This window comes from Genypterus blacodes, unplaced genomic scaffold (genome assembly GCF_046128005.1).
Source record: "Genypterus blacodes isolate CSIRO-AG114 ecotype Tasmania unplaced genomic scaffold, CSIRO-AGI_Gbla_v1 ptg000051l_1, whole genome shotgun sequence".
In the NCBI taxonomy this organism is placed as follows: domain Eukaryota; kingdom Metazoa; phylum Chordata; class Actinopteri; order Ophidiiformes; family Ophidiidae; genus Genypterus; species Genypterus blacodes.
Window position 1 is genome coordinate 55,628 of NW_027466863.1, and position 27,114 is coordinate 82,741.

General features: G+C 47.1%; 1 protein-coding gene across 1 annotated transcript; it reads right to left on the reverse strand.

Moving 5' to 3' along the window:
* Positions 1 to 82: 82 nt before the first annotated feature.
* Positions 83 to 25,924, reverse strand: llgl1 (LLGL scribble cell polarity complex component 1). Its single transcript, XM_076150115.1, has 24 exons — positions 25,628 to 25,924; positions 22,990 to 23,087; positions 13,490 to 13,571; positions 13,193 to 13,353; positions 12,925 to 13,071; positions 10,225 to 10,387; positions 9,780 to 9,915; positions 9,505 to 9,559; positions 9,221 to 9,375; positions 8,866 to 9,086; positions 8,200 to 8,267; positions 7,851 to 8,025; positions 6,287 to 6,391; positions 5,858 to 6,150; positions 5,577 to 5,727; positions 5,338 to 5,476; positions 4,913 to 5,226; positions 4,274 to 4,465; positions 4,110 to 4,182; positions 3,617 to 3,731; positions 3,289 to 3,353; positions 2,182 to 2,317; positions 1,970 to 2,052; positions 83 to 1,795 (listed from the first exon to the last, which is right to left on the reverse strand). Exons 1-23 carry the CDS (start codon positions 25,706 to 25,708, stop codon positions 1,974 to 1,976), a joined length of 3,204 nt encoding a protein of 1,067 aa, XP_076006230.1. The 5' UTR covers positions 25,709 to 25,924; the 3' UTR covers positions 83 to 1,795; positions 1,970 to 1,973.
* Positions 25,925 to 27,114: the final 1,190 nt, after the last annotated feature.

Below are 27,114 nucleotides of genomic sequence, written 5' to 3' on the forward strand. Positions count from 1 at the left end.
GTGACAAATCTGCCGTTTTGGCTCCAATAAAAAGTTCATCATCTCCAACAAACAAACAAACAAACAAACTACACAGCAGAAGTCGTTTCTATACTTTTATTAACATTCACAATTCTCCATCTGCAAAATGCTAAATGACCAAATTAAAATCCTATACACAAAAATTAACCACAAAGTAGAAACCCATACATAATGGTAGAACCCTAAAGTAAACTGTGCCAGCTGGAGCGTGAAAGCAGTAAGAGTGTGTATCAACACACACCTAATGCTTTCCTTTCCTTCCTTCCTAACAAAACAAACAGAAACATCGGCATGACTTCTACCTGCTGAGCTACATTAGTAAGAGGTGAGGTCCCTTTTTCTTTTCCTTATTTGTATGTTGTGTTACATGACTGATGATCACCGAGTGTGAAATACTGAGCGGGTATCTAGGCTACTACAGGTTCTAGAAGGTTCCAATTCATCTCATCCATCATTGGCTTTCCGTTACAAACCTGTCTCCTTTGCTTCATTCAAACCTAAATATACAGTAGATATAGAGTTTTTGTTTTTACACAGTAAAACATAAAAAGTGTTAAAATGCTGGTGATCAATGCTCCACTTCTGTCCAGAACGCACCGAATCACAGAGAGTCAGGGGAATCTTTAGCGTGACGTCGACGTTCACATCCAGACCGACTTTGCTCCCTCGCCCCACATTTCCCTGAGTCCTCGTCCCGCAAACAGATGATCCCCAAAAAGACATCATGGCAGGAAGGACCTTAACCCACGGCCGCTTCATTTCTTCATCGTTTGCTCTCCTGTCAACAAGCGAGACACTCCAAAATACTGCAGAAGGATGAGGTGTGTTTTACCCACAAAGCAGTGCTTCACGTACCTCGGAAGCTACAACGTTGCATATTTTCCACCTCGCTCGGCTCTATACAGATCCCAATGGCTAAATGATGTGCGCTGTCCAATCCAAGGTGTGTGTGAGAGCAGAGAGAGGTGGAGAATAGGCATCAGCTTCGTGTGGCCCTCAGAGTAAGCGTGAGGGTCTGAGATCAAAGCCGTACAAAACACAATTCACAGAGCATTAATGTTTGATATAAAAATACTTTCATTGACCCAGTACCTACTTAGATCCTTCATCAAGTGTGTGTGAGACCAGATAGGCGTGTAAACCTCAGCGAGCTTGTGCTTGTGTGTGACGTCACCGTCTTCAACTGTGAGAATTATGGGTGCGTTTGATTTTACACCCGGCAAAGAGGCGGGCAGGATTTGGCCCGGGGATGAAAATCCAAGCAACTCTGAGGGCGTCAGACCTCACAGACACACACACACACACGCACACAAACGCACACAAACGCACGCACACAACTGGTGAGGCAACCCCACCGCCCTTATTGGAGAAAGGATGGTGTTAGGTTTCCTCCTCAGTCCTTCCCTGACTGCATCCATTAGCTGATGACCTCGTGGTGTGAAGTTTAAGGACACAAGGCATCAAGGGATCCAGATATCACCCTTTTGTTCCTGAAGACGCCAGGACGCAGAATCTGGAACTGGGCTCAGACGTCACGATTCCAAAAGTGGTTATACAAGAACAATGATTAGTTCTCCGAGTGGGAGGAGCCACAACATGGTTGCCAACCCTGCGTCCTTTGTTCATAGTTTCCTCCCAGTTTATGCCAGACTACCAAAAGAGAGCTGAGAACAGGCCGGAGGCTCCACAGGGGGCCGATGGGAAATGGTTGTAGTCCAGCACTGTTACTCCGTCCAGTTATGTCCCGGTGGCACCAGGCCACTTCAGAGCCTCCCTGTATCACAGCAACAACAGGCAGAGTGAAGAATATGAGCAACGGCAACATTTGATACAACTTAACGGGCAACAATGTTTATAAACTGCAGTTTTGAGAAGATAAGGGTCGTCACATGTGAACATGCAGGAGGTGAAACTCTTGCTCTCCAGTGTGTGTGTGTGTGTGTCTCACCTGTTCAGTTGATGAGGATGCCTGCTGAGCGTCCTTCCTCCTCTGTGATGTTCTTCAGGTTATTCTCAGCCTCATCCACAGTGCTACACGTGCACACACACACACAACAGAACAGAACCTGTTTTATAAATCAAATAGCTGTGTGTATCGTGTCATGTCACTGCATGGTGTGTGTGTTCCAGATGAAGCTTCATCAGTGTCTGTGTGCCTACGTTAGGAAGTCCCTGACGTCCTCCACTGTGATCTCTCCGGTGGAGTCCAGGGTGAGGTCGGCACAGCTGAGGGGCGAGTCCAGAGGGGTGTCCAGCAGGGGGGAGGACAGGGCGCTCTGGGGCTCAGAGGTCTGCCCTGGGAGACAGAGGGACACAGAGGGACACAGAGAGGAGCGGGTGAGAAGGTTTGATGAGTCTGAACCACAGTCTACATCAAAATGATGATTTAGTTCTGGAGACCAAGACAAACTAAAAGCTACAAAAGCTGCAAAGGGACAGAAATAAGGAAATGAGCTGGAACATTCTGAAGCATCTTTAAAGGTCTGCTGTTACTTCACCATGTAAGGAGGAGAAGAGGTCCTGATGCTGTGAGGACAAAGTGGAAGTATTCTGATTCTGATGTTGTTAAATGTGTGGCCTATGTGATTACAGAGCTGCCATAACTCTGATACACTCTTACATAATGTGACTGCATCACATCTGGATGGTGTGCAGATGTGCTACGGAAACAAACAGGTCAGTATGTTTGCCACATGGCCTGCAGGTGGCGCTGCAGGAACACTGCTCATGTGTCTGACTCCTGCTTCCTAACCCATTCAGACTAAGACGTCCAAACATGCTGTCATTTAAATAATCAATCAGGGTTTTTGTCCAGACTTGGTCTCTAACTCAAGCACAGCAGAGTGTCGGGGGGAAAAACATGCTAACTCCTCTTCTGGAAAAGGTTTGTGACAAAGCACAAGTATGTTAAATGGATCACAAAGGAAATGCTTGCATCAAAGTGGAACCATTAAGAAAGTTCTGAGAATTCATATCAACATAACTTTATTATAGGAGCGTTAATGCTGAGCAGCAGTAAGGGAGCACAGGATGGACACACTCGGGCACACACAGACCCTCCTGTGGTTGGCATAACAACCATAGTTTCCTGTCAGGTGCTGGGTAGGAGCGGCAACTAGGGCATTCTGAATGGTCACCGTGGAGACCAGAGGGGAACCACCATAAGGCTTAGACGGGACTTAAGAGGTTCAGGGAGAGAGAGAGGAAACAAGGAGAGAAAACCAAGGGGACAGAGAGAGAGGTGTGTGTGCGAGTGTGTGGACCTACCCTCTGCCTGACCTGTCTGGTTCTTGTGGTTTCCGTTGGCCTGTGGCGGCGTTGTTGTACCATCGCTATGGAGACACACACGCATCACTTATTAATGAAGCAATCACAGTAAATGTTGTGTTTCCCTGCTTTGACATGAAGCTGAGTGCATCCAGCTGACAGCAACCCAGGGGAGGGGAGGTAACTTAGTGGTTCCCAAAGTAGGGCCAGGGGACCAACCAGGGCTCCTTGACAGCTTTAAAGGGGATTGGCCCAGAAAAGCTTTCATTTAGAAATTGGAACACAATATTAAACATCATACATGTTTGACAGTGTGTGTGTGTATTACCTAGCTACTGGGGGCTCTAGTGGTCGGTCCAGCTGAATAGCACAGAGCGGTTCAGTGAAGACCTTGGCAGACAGGGAGAATCTTTTGTACTCTGAAGGGGAAATCAAGTAGAAACCTGCACAGAAGAATCCAGAGATTTAAATCTGGTCACACACACACACACACACACACACACACACACACACACACACACACACACACACACACACACACACACACACACACACACACACACACACACACACACACACACACACACACACACACACACACACACACACACACACACACACACACACACACACACACACACACACACCCTCCGCATCACAAATAAAGAATTTATTTTGTTTTGAATGTTGTTATATATTGTTGTTGTTTTCCTCTGATAGTGAGTTTGTTTTCCATCCCACTGCCTGGAAACGTCTTCATTTGGAGAGAGATTCTTCCTAGCTGAGACAGAGAGCAAACATGTCTGCGTCCTCATCCTCACCCTGTCCATTCTTGGTGAAGACACAGGAGGCGATGCCGCTGATGTCTTCTTTACGGATGCAGTCGAAACGCACCTGAAGTCAAAGTCAACAAGTGTCAGAACATCACTATCGCTCACAGCTCAAACGCAACACGCTCCCTGACCAGCCTGCTCTGGGGCCGTACCTGTGGTCGGAGGGCCGGTGTGTTAAAAAGGTGCATGTCTCCCAGGTTGGTCAGACACACCAGTGTGTGTTCGCTGTAGTCCTCCTGAGCGGTGGAGTGGCAGACCACCAAGGCCACCTTCCTCACACGACAGCCCTCGTGAGCCGTCAGCTTGAACTTGGTCTTATTACTGACCCTGGGGAGAGAGAACACCTAGAGGAAGCAGGAAAAAAAGACATAAAAGGGTCAGAGGTCACAGCAAAGTGCACCTGTTGACCCTCAGCACCTTACAACTGCATCACCACGTCCAGTAGATCCTATAGATGCAGGCCCTGAAGCTGCGGTGCCTAAATGAAGCTTCTGATGTCGGGCAATAAAAAAACCCAACATCCACACTGTCAATGCCTGTTTACTAGTGATAGTGTTTCCTTTGTGTGTACTTTAATGAATGCAGACTCCGTGCCAGGGGCCAGATGGGGGCTCAGATTTACTGCACCACCTTTAAGGCTCAAACATTCCACTGTGGAAATGTCCTAGACAACTACATTCATCTGTAAAGGGACAAATGTATTGCAAAAGTAATATAAAAAGGCAAACTGGCAATGAGAGATCCCCCCCCCCCCCCCCCCACACACACACACAGAGATACTGTACACACACCTTGAGCTGTTCCTCTGATGCGATGAGCACAGAGTGAGCGTTGGTCATGTCCGGTGCGATGGCGAGGTCCTGGGAGGCTTCGTACGGCTCAGGGAGCGGTTTCCCTCGGCCGTCCAGCACACAGATGGATACCACAGGTGCCCGGTGCATCAGCTGGATCTCTTTACCCAGCACGGCCTCCACACACACGCTGCTCTCACCGGCACCGCTCCTCTCACACGTGCGCCCAGAGCCCACGTTGGGCACCTCCAGAGCGTAGGCATACACACTGCCTGAGTTGGTGCCTGCCCACAGTGTGGGGCCGTGGTGTGTACCTGGTAGAGACAGCACATGTGGGGAAAGGGTTAAACATGCTGCTGCTGCTGCTGCTTTTGAGTGGTGAATACAGAGTTCAGGTCAAATTGTCAACAGGTCAGTAAACACACCGTCACGTAGAAATGTATCAGCAAAGCACAGACATCGGACGACTCCAGACAGAGAGTCGTCAGCTGATCGGGGTTCGATTCTTCGCTGCACCGGCGCCACTTCCTCCTGCTCTGCTAAGGCAGCGTTGGCCTCCTGGACCTGCGCACACACACAGAACACTCAGTCACTATACACAGGGATCCAAAGCAGCTCCCTCAACTGTTCTCCTCTTTAAGTGCTGGGGGCGAGGAGGAGTTACCTTGCTGGTGGGCGTGGTGATGGTGCGTTTCTTCCCTGACACCCGGCTCTTACGGATGCGTCTGAAACTCTGTCGTAAAGATTTTTTCAAGGACTTCACTCTGGATAGGGGACCTTCCATGGCCAAGGAGTCATTAGGGTGCAGGGTACACCTGGGGACAGATAGAGAGCAGAGGGATGATGCTATGAATTACAGGAGGGCAAGGCAAGGAAAACTGTTATTTTAAATCCCCAATGATTGAAAGTCTAAGCATGTCTCTGCATTGTGATGGCGCCCTCTACCTGGCCAGCACAGCGTTGCGTCTGTGATAGTCAAACAGGCCAAAGCCGTGACTCGTCCCAAAGGCAATCAGGTTCCACTCTGCATGCAGTGTCACCGCGGTGACAGAGGCCGGAGGCATGCACTGCACCACCACCAGGGGCTGGAAGCCAGGAGGGAAGGAGGGAGGTTTCAGACGAGGCTCCAGCCTGTCGTGCCCCTTCCAGGTGAAACCCTCCCTGTCCTGTAGCAGATCCATCACCGACACGTCCACCATGTGTTCTGACCGCTCGTCACTCAAACCCAGAACAATCACCTGGAGACACAAGAGGGACAGAGACTTCATGCCTTATTCTCTCTTCTAAATGGAACCTTTCCTAAGCAGCTTCTGTCTTAAGTATAGCTTCTCCTCATGTACGTATTTGTATAGACTGTATCAAACATGTGTTCACCTGTCCAGCAGTGCCAGCCACCACCAGTTTGTTGCTGTATTTACACAGACTGATCTTCTGGATGCCCAGCCTGGGGTCATCGCTGTAGGGGTCAAAGCAGCCCACCTACACAAAGACACACAAACATGAAAGCTGGAATTAGGTGGGAGAAAAACATAAACAAAGCACACACACGTTTCATTTTCCTGGAGAGGGTTTCAGGAGCGTGGCCGTCCTCTTACAGCCAGCTGAGTGGTGATTTACCATGAAACGGGCTGAAGCATGGGACAGGAATGCCCAAACAAGCCTGTAAAACTCACAACAAAGCAGTGAGTGCAGACGGCGGCTTACAGTTTCCACCACAACACTGTTCTAATGTCTCAAAACAAACTTATGTCATGTCCCAGATGCAGTGCATGTTTTATGAATTTCCTAGAATGAGGACCTGAGCTCTGATTGGTTAGAGACGCGTCGCTATGGTCCACTGCTGCAAGGTGCATTAGGATCAGCAATGAATCCACACCGCCTCTAGTAGTTCCTCATATAGTTCAGGTGTAAAAAGGAGCATTTGAGGAGCAAACGGCTAAAAATTCAGTCTGGATAGAGAAAGGTCAAATTGTCCAAATGCCTGAGAAAACTATCTCAACCTTCTTCATTCATAATCAATAAAGCAAAATGTCAATTAATGTCACCATCACACACGCTGAAGGAATTTGAAAAGAATGTCCCCTCACACAGGAGTTGGATTTTGGCAAAACATGGAGTAGGAGAGGCACACACACACACACACACACACACACACACACACACACACACACACACACACACACACACACACACACACACACACACACACACACACACACACACACACACACACACACACACACACACACACACACACACACACACACACACACACACACACACACACACACGGTCTGGTTTTCATTACAGAGAAAAAAGGGAAAGGCTCTTCATCCCATATGAGGGCCACATTCCTGAACATGCAGCTCGGTTACCACAGGATACAGGAGGAAAGGTGGGAGGGGGGCGGGGGGAGAGAGAGTGGAGAATGGAGAGAATAGGGAGAAAGGTGGAGGGGAGGAAAAGGAATGGGGAAGCAAACCAAGACACCACTGGGATCACTTTGCTTCATTATCTAATTTCTTCACCATTACCAACAGAAACCTCACCTTATCTAGACATCACCTCAAACATGCTATAGTCTCACCTTGGCATTCACCCTAAAGAGGAGGAAGACATTGTTTTGCTCCCCCCAATAGAGTCGGTTCATTGAAACGTAGCTCTCTACAGAACAGAACCCATTAAAGCAGAATCAGACTGTGGTTTACTTAGAGTCAGAGATATAAAACAGAGACAATGGGCTGGGTCACTAAACCAAACACATGGAAACAAGCAGATGGGAAAGTTACACCACAGGATAGTGTGTGTGTGTGTGTTTCTGTGTGTGTAATACAGACCGTTTTCTTTCCCACAGTCCAATAAAAGAAGATCCCAAGATGGATCAGGAGACCAAACACCTCATTCACTTATCATTGCTTTGTTCTCCTCAGGTCTCTACCTTTCTGAAAGGAGGCCATTCCTCTTCCTGCTGCACATCAGGGTCATTGCTAGGGTCCTGGGGGTCATCGCAGGGGTCACAGTCAGTGTGGAAGACATTAGCTGTGCTGAGTTTGTATAGCGGCATGAGAGCAACGCCCGACGCATCCCAGAAACGCACAGTCCCGTCTTCATGTCTGTAAATTAAACACAAGGATATGTCAACACAACATGGAAGGATGCAACTCCACTTTTATAGCAATAAGATTCTATTTGCATAAAAATGTTGAACTATTAAGTACCTATAGCCTGTGTGTGTGTGTGTGTGTGTGTGTGTGTGTGTGTGTGTGTGTGTGTGTGTGTGTGTGTACCCTGTCAATAGCAGCTCTTGTTGTTTGGAAGGTGGTGCCAAGTTCTTCCCTCCACATATGGGCCAAGTCTACACAAACAGAGGTAAATGGAAAGAGTCCATTATTAGGGAATGTTGGATAAGAAACAAAACAACAAAAGCACACACATTCAACTCGTCCTGACAGCGCGCGCACACACACACACACACACACACACACACACACACACACACACACACACACACACACACACACACACACACACACACACACACACACACACACACACACACACACACACACACACACACACACACACACACACACACACACACACACACACACACGCGCTCTGTTGCCGTGCCAGCCTCTCTGGTCGGCCTCACGTAGCCAGACAATAATAACAAATGAGTGGAGCAGCTGAATGTCTATCAAACAGCTGATCTAAGCTACAAAGCCTCTGTGAAGCCTTTAACTGCTTACACCCGCTCTTAAAGTTCAAAGGCTACGAGCTGCCTGTCTGTCAGGACTCTTCATCTATGAGCTGCGTCCAAGGTGAGGTTGAGATGAAGTTGCAAACAAAAGCCCAGTAGAGTTTTGTAATTCAGATGCTTGACAACAGAACCGAAGCAACGTGTGAACATGTGACATACAGTATTTCCTCTCATGTCTCCTTGTACGTCTCACCCCGTGTGTGTGTTGGAGGCCCAGCTGTGCTTTGCCAGCATTGATCAGCCTCTCCCAGAGTTTGGGAGGGACGCTGGTTATATGGCAGGAGCATGTGATGGCTGAGGAGTGCAGGGGGGCCAGGTAGGGAGAGGGCAGCGTGGGCCACCCTGGCGTCTGGAGATCAATCACAACCAGCTCCTCTTCTAGTAACACCACTAGTGCTGTTGGGTCATCAAACTCTACAAGGAGGGGGAAAGGAGACAGAGCATGAAGCATCCGACTACATGCTTGATGAAAGGGAAAACAGAAGTAAAGTGTTGAAACAATCGGGAAAGAGACTCCACAGAGATAAGAGAGCAAGCGAGCTCCTCACCTTTCTCTTGCTCTATACTGTGGACAGTGAAGAAGTCAATGACCCGAGACGTGAAGTCCAGAGTGATGTGGTCTTTGTCCTGTTGAACGGTCAGACAGTGGCGGTCACCGTAGCTGGCTCTGGGCATCCCTCCGCTGTACAACAGCACCGGAGAACTGGGGCAAGGAGTTCAGCACACATAAGACTGGACCTTTGTGTCAATGTCTAACAATGTCCTTTCAATATTAACATCTAAAAATGCATCAAAAAGACAACAAAGATCAAAGTTCCTGATCCATACTCACCCTGTGTGCGTTGTCCTCCATAGGATCTTGTTTATGGCCTTACAAGGGAATGGGCCTGTGGCAGAGAACCACCGATAGATAAGGAGTAAGACAGGAAAAGGCAAGTAAACATCTTAACTACAAGTGAACAAGTGCCAGCGCCTTGGACTTCTTTCCACTCGGCTGTATGGGAATGTGTTGGAAGGCCGTATCCATCATAAACAAGATGGGAGGCACCAGAGCATCTGTGCGCGTGTGTGTGTGTGTGTGTACGGGCCTGTGAGAATGTTTCTCACCGTAAGGTATGGTGGAAGACACTGGCTGGTGAGTGTAAGGGTTGCCACTGGTTACACTCCACACGGAGTAGCCCCCATCGCTATGGGAGCAGGCAAACAAGTTTCCAGAGCGTTCCCACACAAGGCTCTCCAGCTGCTACAGAGGGGCACACACGCACACACACACACACACACCATGGGCACACTTTAATCTCCCATTTATGACATTTGACAAGCAACAAATGAGGCAACTGTAACCGCGGACAAAGCAGTTGGTGAGAAATCTTTTCCAATGCACAAAAATGTCATTTGCCGTCTAGACTGGCAAGGAAACTCTTGCTTTTATAACTTAGATGAGCGTCTCTAAAGTGTATCTGCTTCTTTCAGAGCGTTCCAGTCGACGATGATGAGAAACAACATGAAAGATACAATACTTGAATACAGTATTTGGGTTTGTGTCAGGTACCTGCTTCCCAAGAAATAGCTGTTGGGCACGGCGCGTACTCAGATCCCATAGGACCACCAGGCCCCGGCTGTAGCCAATCAGAATCTCCCCTGCTCTATGGGGGTGTTCCTGCAGAGACTCCACTGGTCCCAGGGATTTCCCGAATCTGTAGTCTTCTGGCAGGCTGGGAAAAAGGAAAAACAACGAGATCCATCACCCAGGGAAGTTAAGGGAAAGAAATTATGACTTTGTTATTCAGCGATCTTGTTCAAAACTCAAACTGTACAGGCCTGTTTAGCAATTTTGCTTCAGCTTCTGTCCTCTTTTGCAGTTTTACAAAGGACACAAGGAATAAGTGGGAAGGTGATGTGGATAATGAGAATCCCATTGGTATGTAGAGCATGGGGGTGAGACAGAACAGGGGAAGCCATAACTTCCTCTACTCCAAAACAACCCAAAGCCAAGACCGGAGTTAAAACCCACGTGCCAACAACAACAAGCTGGATCCGCACTGAACGAGCACGTGAACTCCACATTCCTCTGAGCCAGGGATGGGACACGCCCTCCAGATGGAAGAGGATTCCCTCAGCAACAGGCAAAGACCGGGGGGAATGAGGGGAAAGAGGGGAAGGGATGGAAACTGAAAAGGAGGAGGAGGAGGAGGAGGAGGAGGAGCACTGCAGCTACCTGGGCACTTGGCTGTGGATGAAGCAGGATAAACTGAAAACAGATAACCGACCTGCCAGCCTCACACACACGTCTAAACACTTTGAACTGCTTTGGTTGTGTGCACTGAGGAAGATCCTCTCTTTGTGCAGAGAGGCAGAAACATTCACCACAAAGAAATCCATTGTCTTCATCGCTCCATCCACAAGTATTTAGAGGGAATCCAGCATCCTGCTACAGAGCCCTGGTGAGGAGCGTGTGTGTGTCTGTGTGTGTGTTCCCGGACTTTGGAGATTCAGCTGAAAAGCTTCCCTGATCAGAACTCTGCGTTTTGGCAGCGGGTACAAAGCCTCACTGTCCCTTCCTTCCTTTGCACACACACCACACAAGTCACACACACACAAGTCACACACACACACCTTATCGGGGCCCTTGTTTTGCCTCAATGTCTGGTTAATGAGGGATTTTGGCCGACCAGCCTGACAGTCACACTGCAGAACAAAAGGAGACAACAGAAGCTCTGTGCACAGGGCCGGTGATTAGCAGGGGGCCAATATGAAACCCAGCACTGAAAGCTGAACAATCCCCTGGTAAATGCACACAAAAAGGACACACACTGTACAAAGAACAAGAAATGTGTAAGAAATATATACAAGCACGGCAAGACAACAATATTTCCACTGCTGTAGCGTTTCTGATTGACACTTCAGAATACAGATGCATGTACAGTTACTGGAGGCTGCTTTTGTTTGGCATGTTTGTGTTCTATATTTACATGTTAAGAACACACGGAACTACGCCTGCTCCATGTACAGCTACGCTCTCATTCCACGCATTCCATAAAAAACCTCAATAGCAGCATTCTGCTCGGTGTTCTGCTCCAGTTTACAGCTGGAGTCTCACACACGGCTGCACATTACTGCAGGCCGCATTACACTGCTGTACAGGAAGTGGACAGAAATAACAGAAACACCTGAGAGAGTGAAGCTCGTGGTGTTTGGCTTCGGCTGACTGAGCCGCTGATGAAGCCCCGAGGTGTAACATGATGGTTAGGAAATCAAACAAAGAGTTTTTCAGTGTTTCTAAAGGTTGCATATGTTGATGTCACTCAAATTCCCCCCAAATACAAAAGGAGAAAATTCGGCTTTTTGGTACTTTTTCTCTAATTGTTAATAACTGAAATATAGTTGGGATTATGTCATTGTCAAACTTAACATCTATAGAAATAGGAGAAGATAAGATCAGACAAGATAATCCTTTATTAGTCCCAAAGTGGGGATAATTACAGTGCAAAACAACAACAACAACAACAAGCATCAGCAGGATATAATAAATGTATCCAGTACGACAAACGCACAGCTAAACTGCTCTAAAAGCTTCATTCATCTCATACCCACAAAGCAGGCAAGCACATTTGTTGTTGTTGTTGTTGTTGTTATTGTTGCTGCTGTAAGCTCAGGCCTAATGCAGCGGGCCTAGAGGAGGGGGAGGAGCTTACAAGAACGATTCAATTGGAAGATCATTTGTCTCAAACTTTCCAGATCTCAGAAAGAAAGTTCAAAGTCTATCCTGGGGTTTTCCAGGTTTCACAATGGTGGCCTCACGTGTGCCTGTTTGTACTCACTAGCTCAATAAGTGACACAGTGAGAGCTTGTGTTATTCAGGAGGATGAGTGACAGCTGATACCTAGAAGTTTACTCTCTAGATTGATGGGATGTCTGTCGCTCTCAACACAAAGTCCAGCAGGTCTGAATGTTCTCATGGTCCCTGAACCACAAGACCCTGACCCTGCACTGCTGCTAGGGTTAAGAGGGAATGAGCATTTACGTGTGTGTGTGTGTGTGTGTTGACATGCTCAGCTGGAAATGTGTGTGAGTGGAGGAAATGGGAGTGTTTAATGTTCAAAGGAAGACATACTGTGACAGATGGGGGCGAGCGAGAGAGAGAGAGAGAGAAAGAGAGATAGAGAGAGAGAGACAGAGCAGTGAAACCAGTCAGCCAGCTGTGTTGACTGAACCTTTTTAAACCCATCCTTCATGTTCCAGGCCTTGTTACCTTTGCGTGATCTGGTCCTGTAGCAGTGGCTGGTGTTCCTTCAGGGAGAGGCTGGACAGCTGTAGAAAGTACACACCACCTCCCTCTGTTCCAATGCAGAGCAGGTCGCATGATCGCAGCAAGAGGAGGACAGTTACCCGAGTGGCACTAGGAGGAAGAGGAGGAGGAGGCAAAGTGTGATTCATACATGTCAAGGCTTTCATCTGTACATCAAAATGTGACAGAAGAGAGCACAGAGCAGCAGACAGCAGACGGAGGCTTCATGTACCTGCAGCTCTCAATGCCAGGTCGCCCCGGGAGACTGTAGCTGCTCACTTCCTCCAGACGGATCACTCCCTCTCTCTTAACCCCTCCCACTTCTCTGGGCACTCCGGCCACCAGCTCCCACAGGTGGATTGTGTTGTCATCTAGCAGGGACAATAGGCGGCCCTATAACAGAGCAGGACAGGCATAAGAGGACATGGACATGCAGGAAGGCACAAGTGGACGAGGAATAACAGTCTGGTGTCATAATCAGGGTCATAATCTGACCTTTACGTTCATACCGACAAGAAAAGCATCTTACCTGTCCAGGCAGGAAGTGGATCTGTGTGACAGTGGTGGTGTCTGTGTGCAGTCCTGAGAATTCCACCCCTGGGGATCCGTAGCTATGAGGAACCCATCAAGGAAATACTATACAGTATATGAAGCAGTAGTGAACTCTTAAAGTAGCACTTAAGCAGAGAACCTAAACCAAATCCATCATCAACAACAACAAACACAAGTTATGACCTAAATCATTTCACCTGACACAACAACAATCTGTGCAACACACAGCAATGCAGCATGAAGGTGATGCATAGTGACTTTAACCTTCTGTCCCAAAGGGAGAGGGGCTACTGTGGACGGTCGTGTCTGTGTGTCTGTGTCTAGTTCCATTGCACACTGACCAGATTGGTGTGAAAGGATATATTCAGTCTCTTTCCCATTATCTAACTCTCTCCTTGGATCTCACAGTACATTGTGTCAACTGTTGAACCAACTGCCAGAGATAGAGGTTACACTCCCACTATGGTTTAAAAATACAGAACCTTAAACTGCTGCTGTGAAACACTTCACACACACATCTCCCCATTGGTACTCCATCTCAGAGACACGGTAATACACCTTTCCTCTGTGTGTGTGTGTGTGTGTGTGTGTGTGTGTGTGTGTGTGTGTGTGTGTGTGTGACAATGTGAGTGGGAGGACAGAGTGAGAAGCTGTGCATGCAGTTAAACTGGTAATTCTGAGCTGTATAAGAGAATGTGCGCAGACACACACACTCTGGTTAGGTGTGAGCTAATGGCAGGGGAGAAATTAGAACACTATTAAGAAAGCTCACAGCAATTAAAGCACCAAATGACGCAGATGCACCAAACCACCGCTCTGTGTGTGTGTAATCAACAGGAAACTTTACAGAACCCTGCTCTGCTTTGGTCGTCCAGTAAATAAAGGCCACAATCAAGAAGTGGGACCCAACGAGGCTAAACTGGGGATTTACACACACACACACGAGGAGCTACACAGGAGGGGTGGGGACAGTCAGAGACCTCCTGCTAGTACAGCAGAACGATGTGGAGCAAACACTCCCCTGAGGAATAGATATTTTACTTTCATTCATTCAAGCCCACCATCTTCATCATCCTCTACCCTCCCTCTCTGTATCTTTTGTTCCATCTCTCAGTTTGAACTCTAACCCTGCTTGTTCCTTTCCAGTGCTCATTCAGCTGAGCTTTATACTAGCATTCCTCAGGGTTGTCACTTCCTGTCTCCAGGTTCTATTCGCCATAATACCACATGCCTTAGACAGCGGGAGGTGTGTGTGTGCATGTGTGTGTGTGTGTGTGTGTGTGTGTGTGTGTGTGTGTGTGTGTGTGTGTGTGTGTGTGTGTGTGTGTGTGTGTGTGTGTGTGTGTGTGTTGGAGAAGCATTCACTCATGGGTCATGAACCATAAATGCACCTCCAGATAAAGGGGTGAGTAGGACAAAGGGTGAGTGAAGGAACGAGGGGGACGGACGCACCACCATCTACAACAACAGACTGGAGCTATGCTGTGTGTGTCTGTGTGTGTCTGTGTGTGTCTGTGTAGCAGCACAGGATACATCTATTCATGTTCAGAGGCAGGACAAACTAAGCCAGGGCTGATTTGGATCATAGCTTTATGTCAGAAATCATTGAGGTCCTGATAAATGAATAAAATGTTGTGTTGTTGACAGAATAACTTGCTGCTCTCAGTGATGTCATCAGGGAACACAGCTGGTGGAGGGATTCCCTCGTCTTTATGTCGTCAGCTCCTCAGGAAGCAGCTGTAGCTATCCTACTGTAATCTCATTATGAGTGTGTGTGTGTGTGTGTGTGTGTGTGTGTGTGTGTGTGTGTGTGTGTGTGTGTGTGTGTGTGTGTGTGTGTGTGTGTGTGTGTGTGTGTGTGTGTGTGTGTGTGTATCCAGCTCTACTGATTGGTCATAACCCTCAGTAATACTGGGCAGCACCCAAATGCAAATATGTGAACATTGTCACCTTCCCAACCTTCCAAGAGTATTAGTAAGTTTAATCTGAGCACATGAAGGCCGTCACACACGCGTCGACACTAATAGCTCCCAGATTGACATGTGGTTATTGACAACACACATTTCCAGAGGATTCACTCTAAAACACAACACAGCCTTCATCAACTGCTGTATTCCCCCGAAGAGACAGGGGGCAGTAGAGAGGCAAAACAACAAGCAGGAAGTGAGGCAAAAGCAAAGGAACATAAATGGGAAAATTGTGATCCTTCCAGATGCCATTTCCTGACATGATATCAAACATGCTGATCCACTTAGGATCCAGAATGAGTCCAGTACATTTCAGAGCAATCTGCCTCTCAGGTTGTTGCCGTTTGCGTGTGTTAGTTTGACAACGTGGCCTGATCGTGATTCACACAAAGTGTATAATAATGAAATAGTTCCTCCTGTGGGGAGCATGGAGATCTGCAGCACATTGTGTCGACATGAGGTCATTCGTTCTGGAATTCCTCTGTCCAACAGTCTTGCCCTAGGGGAAATTCTCTGAACATCTCTCTTTTATTCCAAATGGGAGATTAAATAAGGCCTGATTGAACTTCAGAAACACATCAAGGACTGACCGCTCTGCCATTTCGCAAGCATGTCACACACACACACACACGAGAAAGACATCATTATATCTGAGGGAATTTACATGAAGAGCAGATGGACCAGAGATTAAAGGAAGTGCTGCAGATTCCCAGGATGCCTCAGCAGGAACATCAGAGGCTTCTTCTTCTTCTTCTTCTCACAGTTCAAACACACACGACCACAGAGACACACGGCTGTCACTAGATCATAACAGGGGCCAGGGCAACTCCAGGAATACTCTGTAAAGAGCTTGAAACAATGTGTGCCTCAAATATAGTTTGGAAACGAAGATTCACAGCATCAATACAAATAAAAACTAGGAAACGAGCCACAGAAGCAAAGCAGTGCATAAATTGGCTTAGACGATGCCGTTTGCTCCTAAATTGGCCCTTAAAAAGTAACATGAAGGGCTCGGAACTAATAGGGCCAGGGCAGGAGACAGAGGAGAGGAGGATTAGCCGGCCCAACCCCCACCAGGACGACCTGTGCAATGACGCAATGCCATAATCCTGCTGATGTGTGTAAGGAAGCTATTAAACAACCCGTTTGTTCTGACTGTGCAACGGGCAACTATTTCCTGCAGTGTTCACCCCAGACTCCGGAAGCCTCCAGTAACTCACCAACTCGCACACATGCATTTATAGAAACACACACACACACACACACCCACACACAGACTAGTGTGATTGCCCGTTGATGCAGAGAGTGGGCGAGGATAAAGCGATTTCACGGTCTGAATACAGGAAAACAGAAGGCATTGTCCTCCACACACACCCTAAGACACACACTTACGCACACTTACACACATCAGCAGAACAGGATAGACAGGGATGGATGATGGAAAGCAAGGATGGACTTGATATCGTAACCAAAGACATAGTAAAGGGACAGCTAAGAGAGAGGAGTTTAAAGATGTTTAAAGAGTGCTTTAGGTGTCAGATATCACAGAACACAAGCTGAAATAGTTTAGGGTTCCAAATGTTGCAGCATTGTCTGCTACCTCACAGACAGACGACGGCTGTAGCTCCCCTGTTTCCCCCGACACACAAACAAACACAAACTCATCAAGACATCTGGCAAATGGCAGACGACAACAAGACAAGCCAAACAACTCCACCCACCCACTAGAGGAACAATCCCCTCTCATTTACATCCAGCTAGTCCCCCTCCCTCCCTCCATCCCACACTCTCTCTCTCCTCTGTCCCACTTAGTCCACACTCTCACACACACACCACGCCATGTGATGCACGTGCATGTGAGTGCATCCTGAGTAGATGAATCCTATCTTTGCATCCTGTCTGCATGGGTTTGGTCTGACAGTCCAAAGATTTCAGATTATAGTTCCACATGCACACTTAATATTATGTTTTGTAATCGTTGTTTTGTAGCAGTTACCATGGCGTCTGCTGCGCACATTCTTCACACATTTCCATTTCAAAGAATGCGTGGGAGTCTTTGACCAAATACGCTGGCGTTAGTCCTCTGCTGTGATCATTCTGTACGACTGCACCATCACAGAACCACAATACTACACAATCAGCACATAGACAACTGACACAAAGAGACAGTTTGCTGGAATTCCATCCGACTGAGTGCATTCCTTTCCCGGTGTTATGAACCGTAACACTCCAATAAAGTTGTAGTATTACATAACATCCCATATTACAGCTGGCGAGCACACAGCAGGCGACGAGCCTCTGCGTTCCTCTGCCTCGTCTGTGGGGATTGCTTTATGCTGAACTGGCCGATCCATTTAAAAAGGGAGAAACAAGTTTGTGCTCCATTTTGGCCTAAATTCTAAAACTCCCCAAATCCCTTCCCTGACATCCAGAACTTCCAACCTGCTTTACCTATGAGCATCCAGATCCTGTCCACATGGGGCAAAGCTACTTCTGGATTTCTTCTGCCAGAAAAGGAGGAGTTAGAAGACGAAGAAGGCCTTTTGTAAAACATTTAGTTCGGTAACGACACTGAGCTACAAACTCAATACCAATAAGGAACACTAATGAGCTGACGGATGGTTGGTTCTGTCCAATCAGTGATGAATCATCTTATGAGCTGGACTCAGCACATCCTGAACCATTAGAGCTCGGCGACACAAACAAAAAGGAGAGGAAAGAGCCAGATAAAAACATGTTTAAGAGCTAACGACTCACAGAGAGCAGAGGACCACAGAGAGGGAACGCACACAGAGAGAGAGAGAGAGACAGAGAGACAGAGAGACAGAGAGAGAGAGAGAGAGAGAGAGAGGATGGAAAGCTGAAGCAAGAACAGGGAGAGAAGAAGTTCGAGGAGGAGGAGGAGGAGGAGGAGTATTAAAAGAGTGAAGCAGAGTCTGCATCCTCAGCTGGCTTTCATTAGACTGACTCAAACAATACAATGCAAAATATAGGTCAGACAAGTTTCATAACATCCTGCTCACATTCACCGCCATCACTGCTGAACTACTGAAAAATGGTGATCAGGGGGGAAAATTCAGATCTGGGTTCAATTTGGAAGAATTGAGGAGATGTGAAGTTTGTAACGTTGAGGAGTAAGCAGGTTTAATTTAATGCAGTTTGGTCTTAAGAAAATTAAATTCATCTTTTGTGTTAAATACAGAAAGAAAAGTATGAAGCAAAGATAAAGTGTGTGTGTGTGGGTGGAAGAGCAAAGCTACATCTCTAAGGGTTTGGGTTCTCTGCTTGTAAGTTAGACCTGCTGGGCTAAGTCAACTATTCAAGTTACTAAGGGCATTCTTACACACACACACACACACACCGGAGTGTAGGGCAAAGGATCTGCATGGGTTCCAATAGATGGAGTAAAATACTTTTCAAGGGGAAAAATCAAAAGGCGGTATTTTGTAAACACACACACCACAATTACATGAAGCCACGCCACATCATCGCCACGACAACTGGAGCTCATTCACAAAGCCTCTGGTACGTTAACTGTGACGCCAGTGCGCAATGTTGACACACACACGCACACACACACACACACACACACACACACACACACACACACACACACACACACACACACACACACACACACACACACACACACACACACACACACACACACACACACACACACACACACACACACACACACACACACACACACACACACACACACACACACACACACACACACACACACACACACACACGATCAAGTCTGACGAATAAAACGGAAACCATAGTGAACACTACATCCCGCACCAGAACACACACTTTAAACACACCAACATGACTCAGACCTGAACAATGCAGCTCCATCAATCAACCACCTGAACACGCTGTTAAACACGGTAAGAGACTGGTTGAACAATTAAATATTCCAGCAGAGATTCACTCAGGCACATCTCTTGATTCTCTTGTAATAAAGAATAACATGTACTTTACAAAGAGAGGACTTAACTCTACTGGGTAAAACACAACATGTCAATCAAAAGGGAACCAAAGGAAAATGCGTTGCAGCATTTCCAACTTGTTGGCGACAGACGGTGAAGTGTGTGACATACAGAGCTGATAGCTGGAGCACTCACACACACAGATCAAAGCACCCCTGTGTGTGTGTGTGTGTGTGTGTGTGTGTGTGTGTGTGTGTGTGTGTGTGTGTGTGTGTGTGTGTGTGTGTGTGTGTGTGTGTGTGTGTGTGTGTGTGTGTGTGTGTGTGTGTGTGTGTGTGTGTGTGTGTGTGTGTGTGTGTGTTAATATTTGCTCATCCTCTGGCTGCTGTATTGACGATGCTGATGTTTCAAGGCCACAGAGTTTCAGTGTGAGTCAGCACGTACTGGATCAACCGAAAAAAACAAGCTGGAACCCACAGTCTGATCACGTGTGTTACTAATGGCTCCTACAAACCTGCAATAATGCCACTTAATAACAAACTTATTGTGTGAGATGTGTATCTGTGTCGGACCGTACAATATCAAGCTTGATGCCTCCCATGAGATGAAACAGAGGGCCGGTGAGTCACAGCAGTGTGGAGCCGTCTTGTCATCCATCTTCGCCCGGCGCAGCAGTCGTCCAATTGTGAGATTTTCCCATAATTTGTTGCAATCCATCTTTGGCCACAGGAGCATGAACACAAGCTTCCCGTCTGTGGGAGCGTCCCATCATGGAAGCAGTACTTTCTGACCTTCTCACCCACAGCTGAAGGCATTTTTTACCCAATAAAACCTCACATGTGACAAACTGAGCCACAGACATTTAAAAGCCCTCCAGTCTGCAGGCATTTCTCATCCCAAGCAACTGTGCTGGTTGCCCTGGAAACCAAATTCAAAAGCTCCTTTTATCAAGACTAGACTCAGCAACAAAGCTCTTACTCACCCAATCTGCGCACACACACACATAGCGAAGGCGAGAGAGAGAGGGAGAGAGAGAGGGTTAACCCAGGGCAGCACAACATGCATTCCAGGACGGGAGACCAACTCCCCCAGACTCACCCCCCCCCTCCCCCAAACCCCCCACACATCATCTCGTTCAACATACACATAAAACTGCACAATGTCCCGTTCCCTTTGCCGAGCCCCAATCTGTGGTCAAACCAAAAACTCTCAGGGTGTAACACGACTCTATCTTCATAAACACAGGGAGAGAGAGAGGGGGGGGGAGAGAGGGAGAGGGAGAGGGAGAGAGAGAGAGAGAGAGACCCAAGCAAGAACCTGAAGGAGAGCATACAGTTTGTGAGGAGGGGAAAATTGTGACCAGAACAACAGAAGTTTAAACAAAAAAAATAATAGAAGTATTTTGCAATTTTCCACTCCTCTCCTTTGTAATCGAGTAAATAAACTTCACGTCTACTCAACTCAACTTTCTCACTCTCATTGGACTTCTGAATTTATTTCTCAATAATGGCGCCTGAGTCGAAACGAAAGGATCATAAACCAAAACCAAAACAGCAAATGTCTTGGATGAAAGGCTTGAGTTGTTGCTTAAGTCCATCAGTCAGTGTTGGAGCTCAGACAACATGATTGGATAGAGAACAATATCAGAGAAGTCCAATGGATTCACTGCAAACCTGGACTGGCTGTTTGATGGTGCAAAGGTACATGAACGCAACATAAAGAGGGTTTAGGTCTAAGTCGTCTTATTTCACACATGCGGTAACGCTAGTGGGCCGGAATGATGTGAGAGCAGATGTCGTGTGTGATGCTTGAAGAACTGAAACAAGGAATTACTGATAAATGTGCAGAAATAGAGAAATTAGAAAGAAGGCACATCCCAGCAGTGTGTGTGTTACAGATACTGTTTGTGTTTCTCTCACCAAGACGTGTAGGTATGTGTGTGTTACTAGCTCATGTAGGCAGAGATTATGAAATATTATAGATACACACACACACACACAGCCTTTTTTTTAAAGTAACTGTCCTACATTTTGCAACAGGAAGCCAGGATCCATTTTACAGCCGAGCTTTGTAGGGTGGGAATTCTCCAATGGTCCAGGAGCAGCTGGGTGGGGCTCACAAGACCAAAACTTGGCTGTTTTGTCAGATTTAAGCTTCCCTGAGCCACAACAGGCAGACAATGAGCATTTTTACGTCCTAAAGAGGTTCAATAGACGCAGATAGTTACACTTAAATACAAGCGAGCAAAGGTACTCAGCAAAAGAAGCGCTTGGTTCCTACATTGGGAATTGCGAAGTAGCTCCTAATTCAGTTCCACATTTGAGATATGAAAGCACCTATTAAGGCTGAACTTGATTTGAAAACACTTCCATTACAGAGCTGAGATGTGTTTGTAATAAATCCCTGACATTCCAGGATTGCCCTGAAGTATTTGTCCAATTTCCTGAAAACACAGGTCTCTAAATTCCATAGAGATGCTCCATGAATTCCAACAGCAGCTGGAACGTTTAGAGGAGTACCGTGACTTGTCAGAGCTGTAGTTGAGTAGGTGTCACTTCTTCAAATGCTCTCTATCTAATATTGGAGGTATTTCTCCACACCCTCCTCCGTTTCTTTCACACTCCCTCGTCCTCACGGGCTCTGTGCGTCCTCCTCTCTCCCTCCATTCATCCATCTCTCTCTCCCTCTCTCTCTCTCCCTCTCTGCTGTGCCTGGTACCACCAGGCTCGGCCTCTCGCAGAGCCACAACTCAAAGAGACAATTCTCCAATCCAACACAACAACACAGGCAGCACACACACACACACACAGTGAGCCTCCCTTCACACAGATAAATGAGTCCTTAGACTAAACGGCCGTAGAAAATGACAGCGACCATACATTCATGACACAAACACTAGGATATTTGTGTGTATAAATCCTGTTACACACTCACCACGGCAGCTTCTCACAGATTAAACACAACGGACACAATACTGTTTAAAATATTCATTCATTCACGCATTGGTGTGGGGGTCTGAAAATTGAAAACATGATCAATAGATAAATAATTTCAGCCCTAATCCCAACATTAAGTAAACAACCACCAGCTATGGGCATACAGTGGCAAAGTTAGCCAGCTATAAAGTACAACTTCAACAGCACAAGGACAATAAATGGGAATTAGTGGAGTTTTGAGTGCCATGAACGTTCTCAGATAAGTTATGGTCACTGAACTATGAGTCACTTCACCCTGTGCTCGTCCATGGATCGACCCTGACACTGTGGCTGCAGTGGCTGGATGTCACAGTCCTGACATGACCAAGACAAACATGGACAGCCTCCAAGCATCAACACAGTGCTTCTATTGCCACAATCTGTACCAGACACAAATTCAGCTCAGTGAGAAAAGGAAAGAAACTCAGACTCGTTCCTGTCAATCCTGTAGAGGAGCACTGCCCTTCAGACCCAAACACCAGAAGACAAACAGTTCTCCTCTACTTCACTAGCCGCCATACAGAGAACATCCTCAATACTTACCGTCGGTTACCTCAAGTTTGATTCATGCACTTGATGAAAACAAAAGGATACACTTTAATGGCTCCTGACTTTGTGCCAATGGCCATGAGCTGCAGCTTGGGGTCGTAGGCCAAAGCACTGGGCTGATGGGGGAATCCATGCTCCACAGTCTAGGAGAGACAAAGATAAACACGCAAAAAGAGAGAGAGAGATTAGGAGACAGACAGAAGACGAGAAGGAGATTCGCTTATTTTTCTTTCTGCAGCCCTTCCCATAAAGTTCATCCTGCCACGAGTGTGTGTGTGTGTGGGTGTGTGAGTCCGCGAGGCGTCTAAAAGGGAGGGCTGCCGTAATCAAGTTAAAGGAAACATCTTACAAAGCAGTGATGGCGGCAGTGTTGCTTTATTGCAGCCCTGCGCACGCCTTGTTAAATGGGATTAGAATTCATTTGCAGCTTTCGTCCTGCCCAAGTAGAGAGAAAGAGGGAGACAGCTGGGAAAGCGTTTAGATCTACGTACACAGGCAACAAAAAAAGGACATCAACTGGAGGAAAGAGATACTAGAGCCTGTTTGAAAAGAAGTCAGGAAGCTTTGCTGCTGAGCTCGCCCAAACAGGCTCCCTGACGGAAATGAGGGAACGCTTTACACCGCCTCACCTGGACACAAACATGATCTAAATGACAGTGTTAAGGGTTTTGTCCTTAAAGATCTGCACTCGTCACTCACGCAGGTCAGCAGCCACATTAAAGACATGCTTACACTCCCATTGAGAGACCACCTCTGTGTTAGTTGTGGCAGCTGGTAACACACAGACATGTACAGAGCGTGTGTGTGTGTGTGTGTGTGTGTGTGTGTGTGTGTGTGTGTGTGTGTGTGTGTGTGTGTGTGTGTGTGTGTGTGTGTGTGTGTGTGTGTGTGTGTGTGTTGTTGTCACACACGTCGTGCATCGACTTAAACGCGTTCTGCACCTTTCAGCCAACTTCCATACTGGTGTTTTGTGATGATCTGTTTGAATTCCAATGTCTTCTCCCGTTGGTCAACCCTGGGCCTCTGCTCTACTTTCTGAGTGAGTCGCTGTGCAGCCAACCAGAGTTCACGGCCACAGCGGTTATCTGTTGGCTTTGTGTAGCATTGTAGTCCATTCGTGTGCCAAGTTGCAGCACAACCAAAGAGATAACCTGAAATGAATGTCTGATACGCACACGCACGCACGCACAACTATCAATACCTTCCTTAGTCTTGACAAACGGTTGCTGCAACCTACTTTTAGGTCCCCACAAGTTTAGCAACAGTGGTCAAGGTGGCAACATGCAGCTTACTGAAAGTGGATCTCAATGTCTCATGCCGGGGGAACTCCTAAATAGACCTCAGCACGAGCCAGTGGGGAAAACTATTTGGGAATGGCGAGTCAGGGTTCTGGGGATGTAGATGGGCAGCAAGAACAACAAAGGAAGACCAACAGGAAGTGTCTTGGTAAGGCTTCACTAGAGCTTCAATCCATCATGGCAGTAGTTTCTGCAAGTGTCTGGAACCCTACTGGAGGAAAAGAACAGCATTCTTCTAAACTCTAATGTGTGATTTGGTGTTTTGATACATTGGGTCCTGTGGATGGGGGTGGATGTTGTTTCCTGGAAGAGGCCGCATGCACTGGGAAAGAAATGTTTAACCATGGGATAGGACTGACCTTGTTATTGTCTCTGAATCGAATCCTCATGTGCACATCGATTTGGATAAAGGCACTAAATATAAATGTAAATAAAGGATCACTCAGACTAACTTTGTATTGATTTGATCTGGCCCCTTTCACTTGACTGCCTGTGGCTTGATGGACAGACACACAGCACACACCTCACATCTCAAACACCAACTGAGAGATTCTCCTTTAAAAAGAACCAAACTCCATTCCGTCAGAGGAGTCTTCAATCCGTGGCAAGACAACGCTAAGCTGTTCAGACACTGTATACCGTCTATGTTGGTGTTTCCGTTACTCTGTCACTCCCATGCACATATACATAGAAAGCTATGGTTCGGCTCTGGATGGATCGGAATGTAAGAGCCATGTTGAGTAGCATGAAACCTGACAGACACGCTTTCATCAAAAACAGCCCAGAACAAGAACCCTGGGCTCTCAGTGCCTCAACCACAGCCTGGAGAAAAGAAAAGCTCTGCAAGCCTTCACCGAGAATCCAAACTGACAAGACTATGTTGTACATTCTTCCACACTATGAGGAGAGACTGGACTTAAATCTGTCAATTCAGCTGAATCACACCGCCAGTGCCATCTTGATCGATACAGCCTCACTGTTCACACACACGAGGTTCAGAGCTGCAGCAGCCCCACTTGCTAACTAACCCCTGACACTACCAGCGGTTTAAGGGGGGTGGAGGGGGGGAGAAGACGAGTTCATGGGTCCCACTGGTTAAACTGTGTAGGCTGGGACGTGAAAGACGCGTTGAGTTGAAGTAAAAAGCCAATGAGTCAGCCAAACTGTGCAGCTCTGTGATTACAGCTAAGCTACAAAGCAGAAGAAACAACAACAAGAACGAGGCGGCTGCGGTGAATGGTGCAGAGTGTTACACTGACATTAGTTTGGAGGGGCAAAGGGAGAAGGAGAGGGAGAGGGGGGGAGGACGAGAGGACAGGGGAACCCCCCCTCCCTTTCTTTCTCCCTCCCTCCCTCCCTCCATCTCCACAGTCCCGTTATTTTACCTTGTTGAAGGCGAACAGCTCCTGTTTTATCTTCTCTCTCTGCGGGTCTGTGCCCTGCCGACGAAACCTGAACTTCATCATCTTGAAGCCGTCCAGCTGAGGCGGGCGGGAGAAGGGGAGAGAGAGAGGGGGGACAAGAGAGAACCGGCGGGGATTCGCAGCACGGTAGTTGTGTGTTACTCCGGTTCGGAAGGGTCCGGGCGATGCTAGGGTGGCTAACCGACGAGCCCCTGCAAAGAGAGCGTGGCTGGCGGGCTGCGGCGCTCCTCTTCTCTCCACTTTCCTCTCGGCTTCTGCGCTCCGTTTGTTCGCGGTGGGTTTGAGCCAAGCCCCCGCCCCCCTCCTCCCCTCCGCTTCCTGGTTCACACGCACCCCACTGGTTTTGTCCAATCAGAGCGGCGAAATCTGCGAACAATTTATCCAGAAACGCCCACACAACCAATAGTTTTGGAATGCCGTGTTTGATTTGTCTCACGGGACGCACCGGATGCAATCCTCGCCTTATTGCCTCAGTTTATTGCGTTAGATATATAAACGAGGTGATGGGAACCCTATTATTATTATTATTATTATTATTGTCATCGTCATCGTCATCAATTTTACCGTTCATTATCAATTTTACCATTTATTTATCCATTTATTTTATGGCATGTGCATACAGTTATGATACATTTTGGAGATCGTTTTTGATACAGAAAGAGAGAGAGACAGAGAAGAGAAAGAAGGTTGTGTATTTATTATTATTATCGATGTTTTACTTTTTTGTAGGCAGAGAGAAAGGAGGGCTGTGACCCTGAAGCAAAATAGGCAATGTAATGTTCAAGTAAATTGAAACAATGGGGTGACAGACAGGTCAACAGCAGAGAGCCACGGCCGCTGAAGGCTGTGTAAGCATGACACAGTAGTGTGGATGACATCAGTGTTGTTGGTTCGATGATCACATAGGTAAAGTTCTTACAGGATGTAGCAAGCTTACATCATAGTACATCGTAGGCTGTGGCGGACCATGAGTTTTTGTGAATCATAAAGTGATGTGAGACAATTGTTGTTTTCAAATTGGCCTTTCTTTTAAATTCATGTTTGTATCAGAATAGATTTAATGCAGAGTCCTTGTAGACATTAAGTTGTCTATGATTTTGGTGACTTCGGATTTCTACGAGTGGTGTCTTTATGGAAATCTGGGCAGGTGTGAGTTGGGATAAGGCTTGGAGGGATTGGTACTGGAATTTGGGTGGTCAAGGTTGGGGCTTGGGTTAGGATTAGGGAAGTTAGTTTAGGAGTAGAAGTGAGTTTGGGGTAAGGGTTGAAACGGATCCTGAAAGATACCATGGGAGAAAAGTCTGACAATGTTTCTCCATAAAGCCAATAGTCTGTCATCAGTCAATCAACCAGCGCATACCTGTCTACAACGTATGCATGAGAGGCCCACTGCTTAACCATCAAAGCCGATGCAGAACCAGGAAGAATACTAATGATGATGATGATGA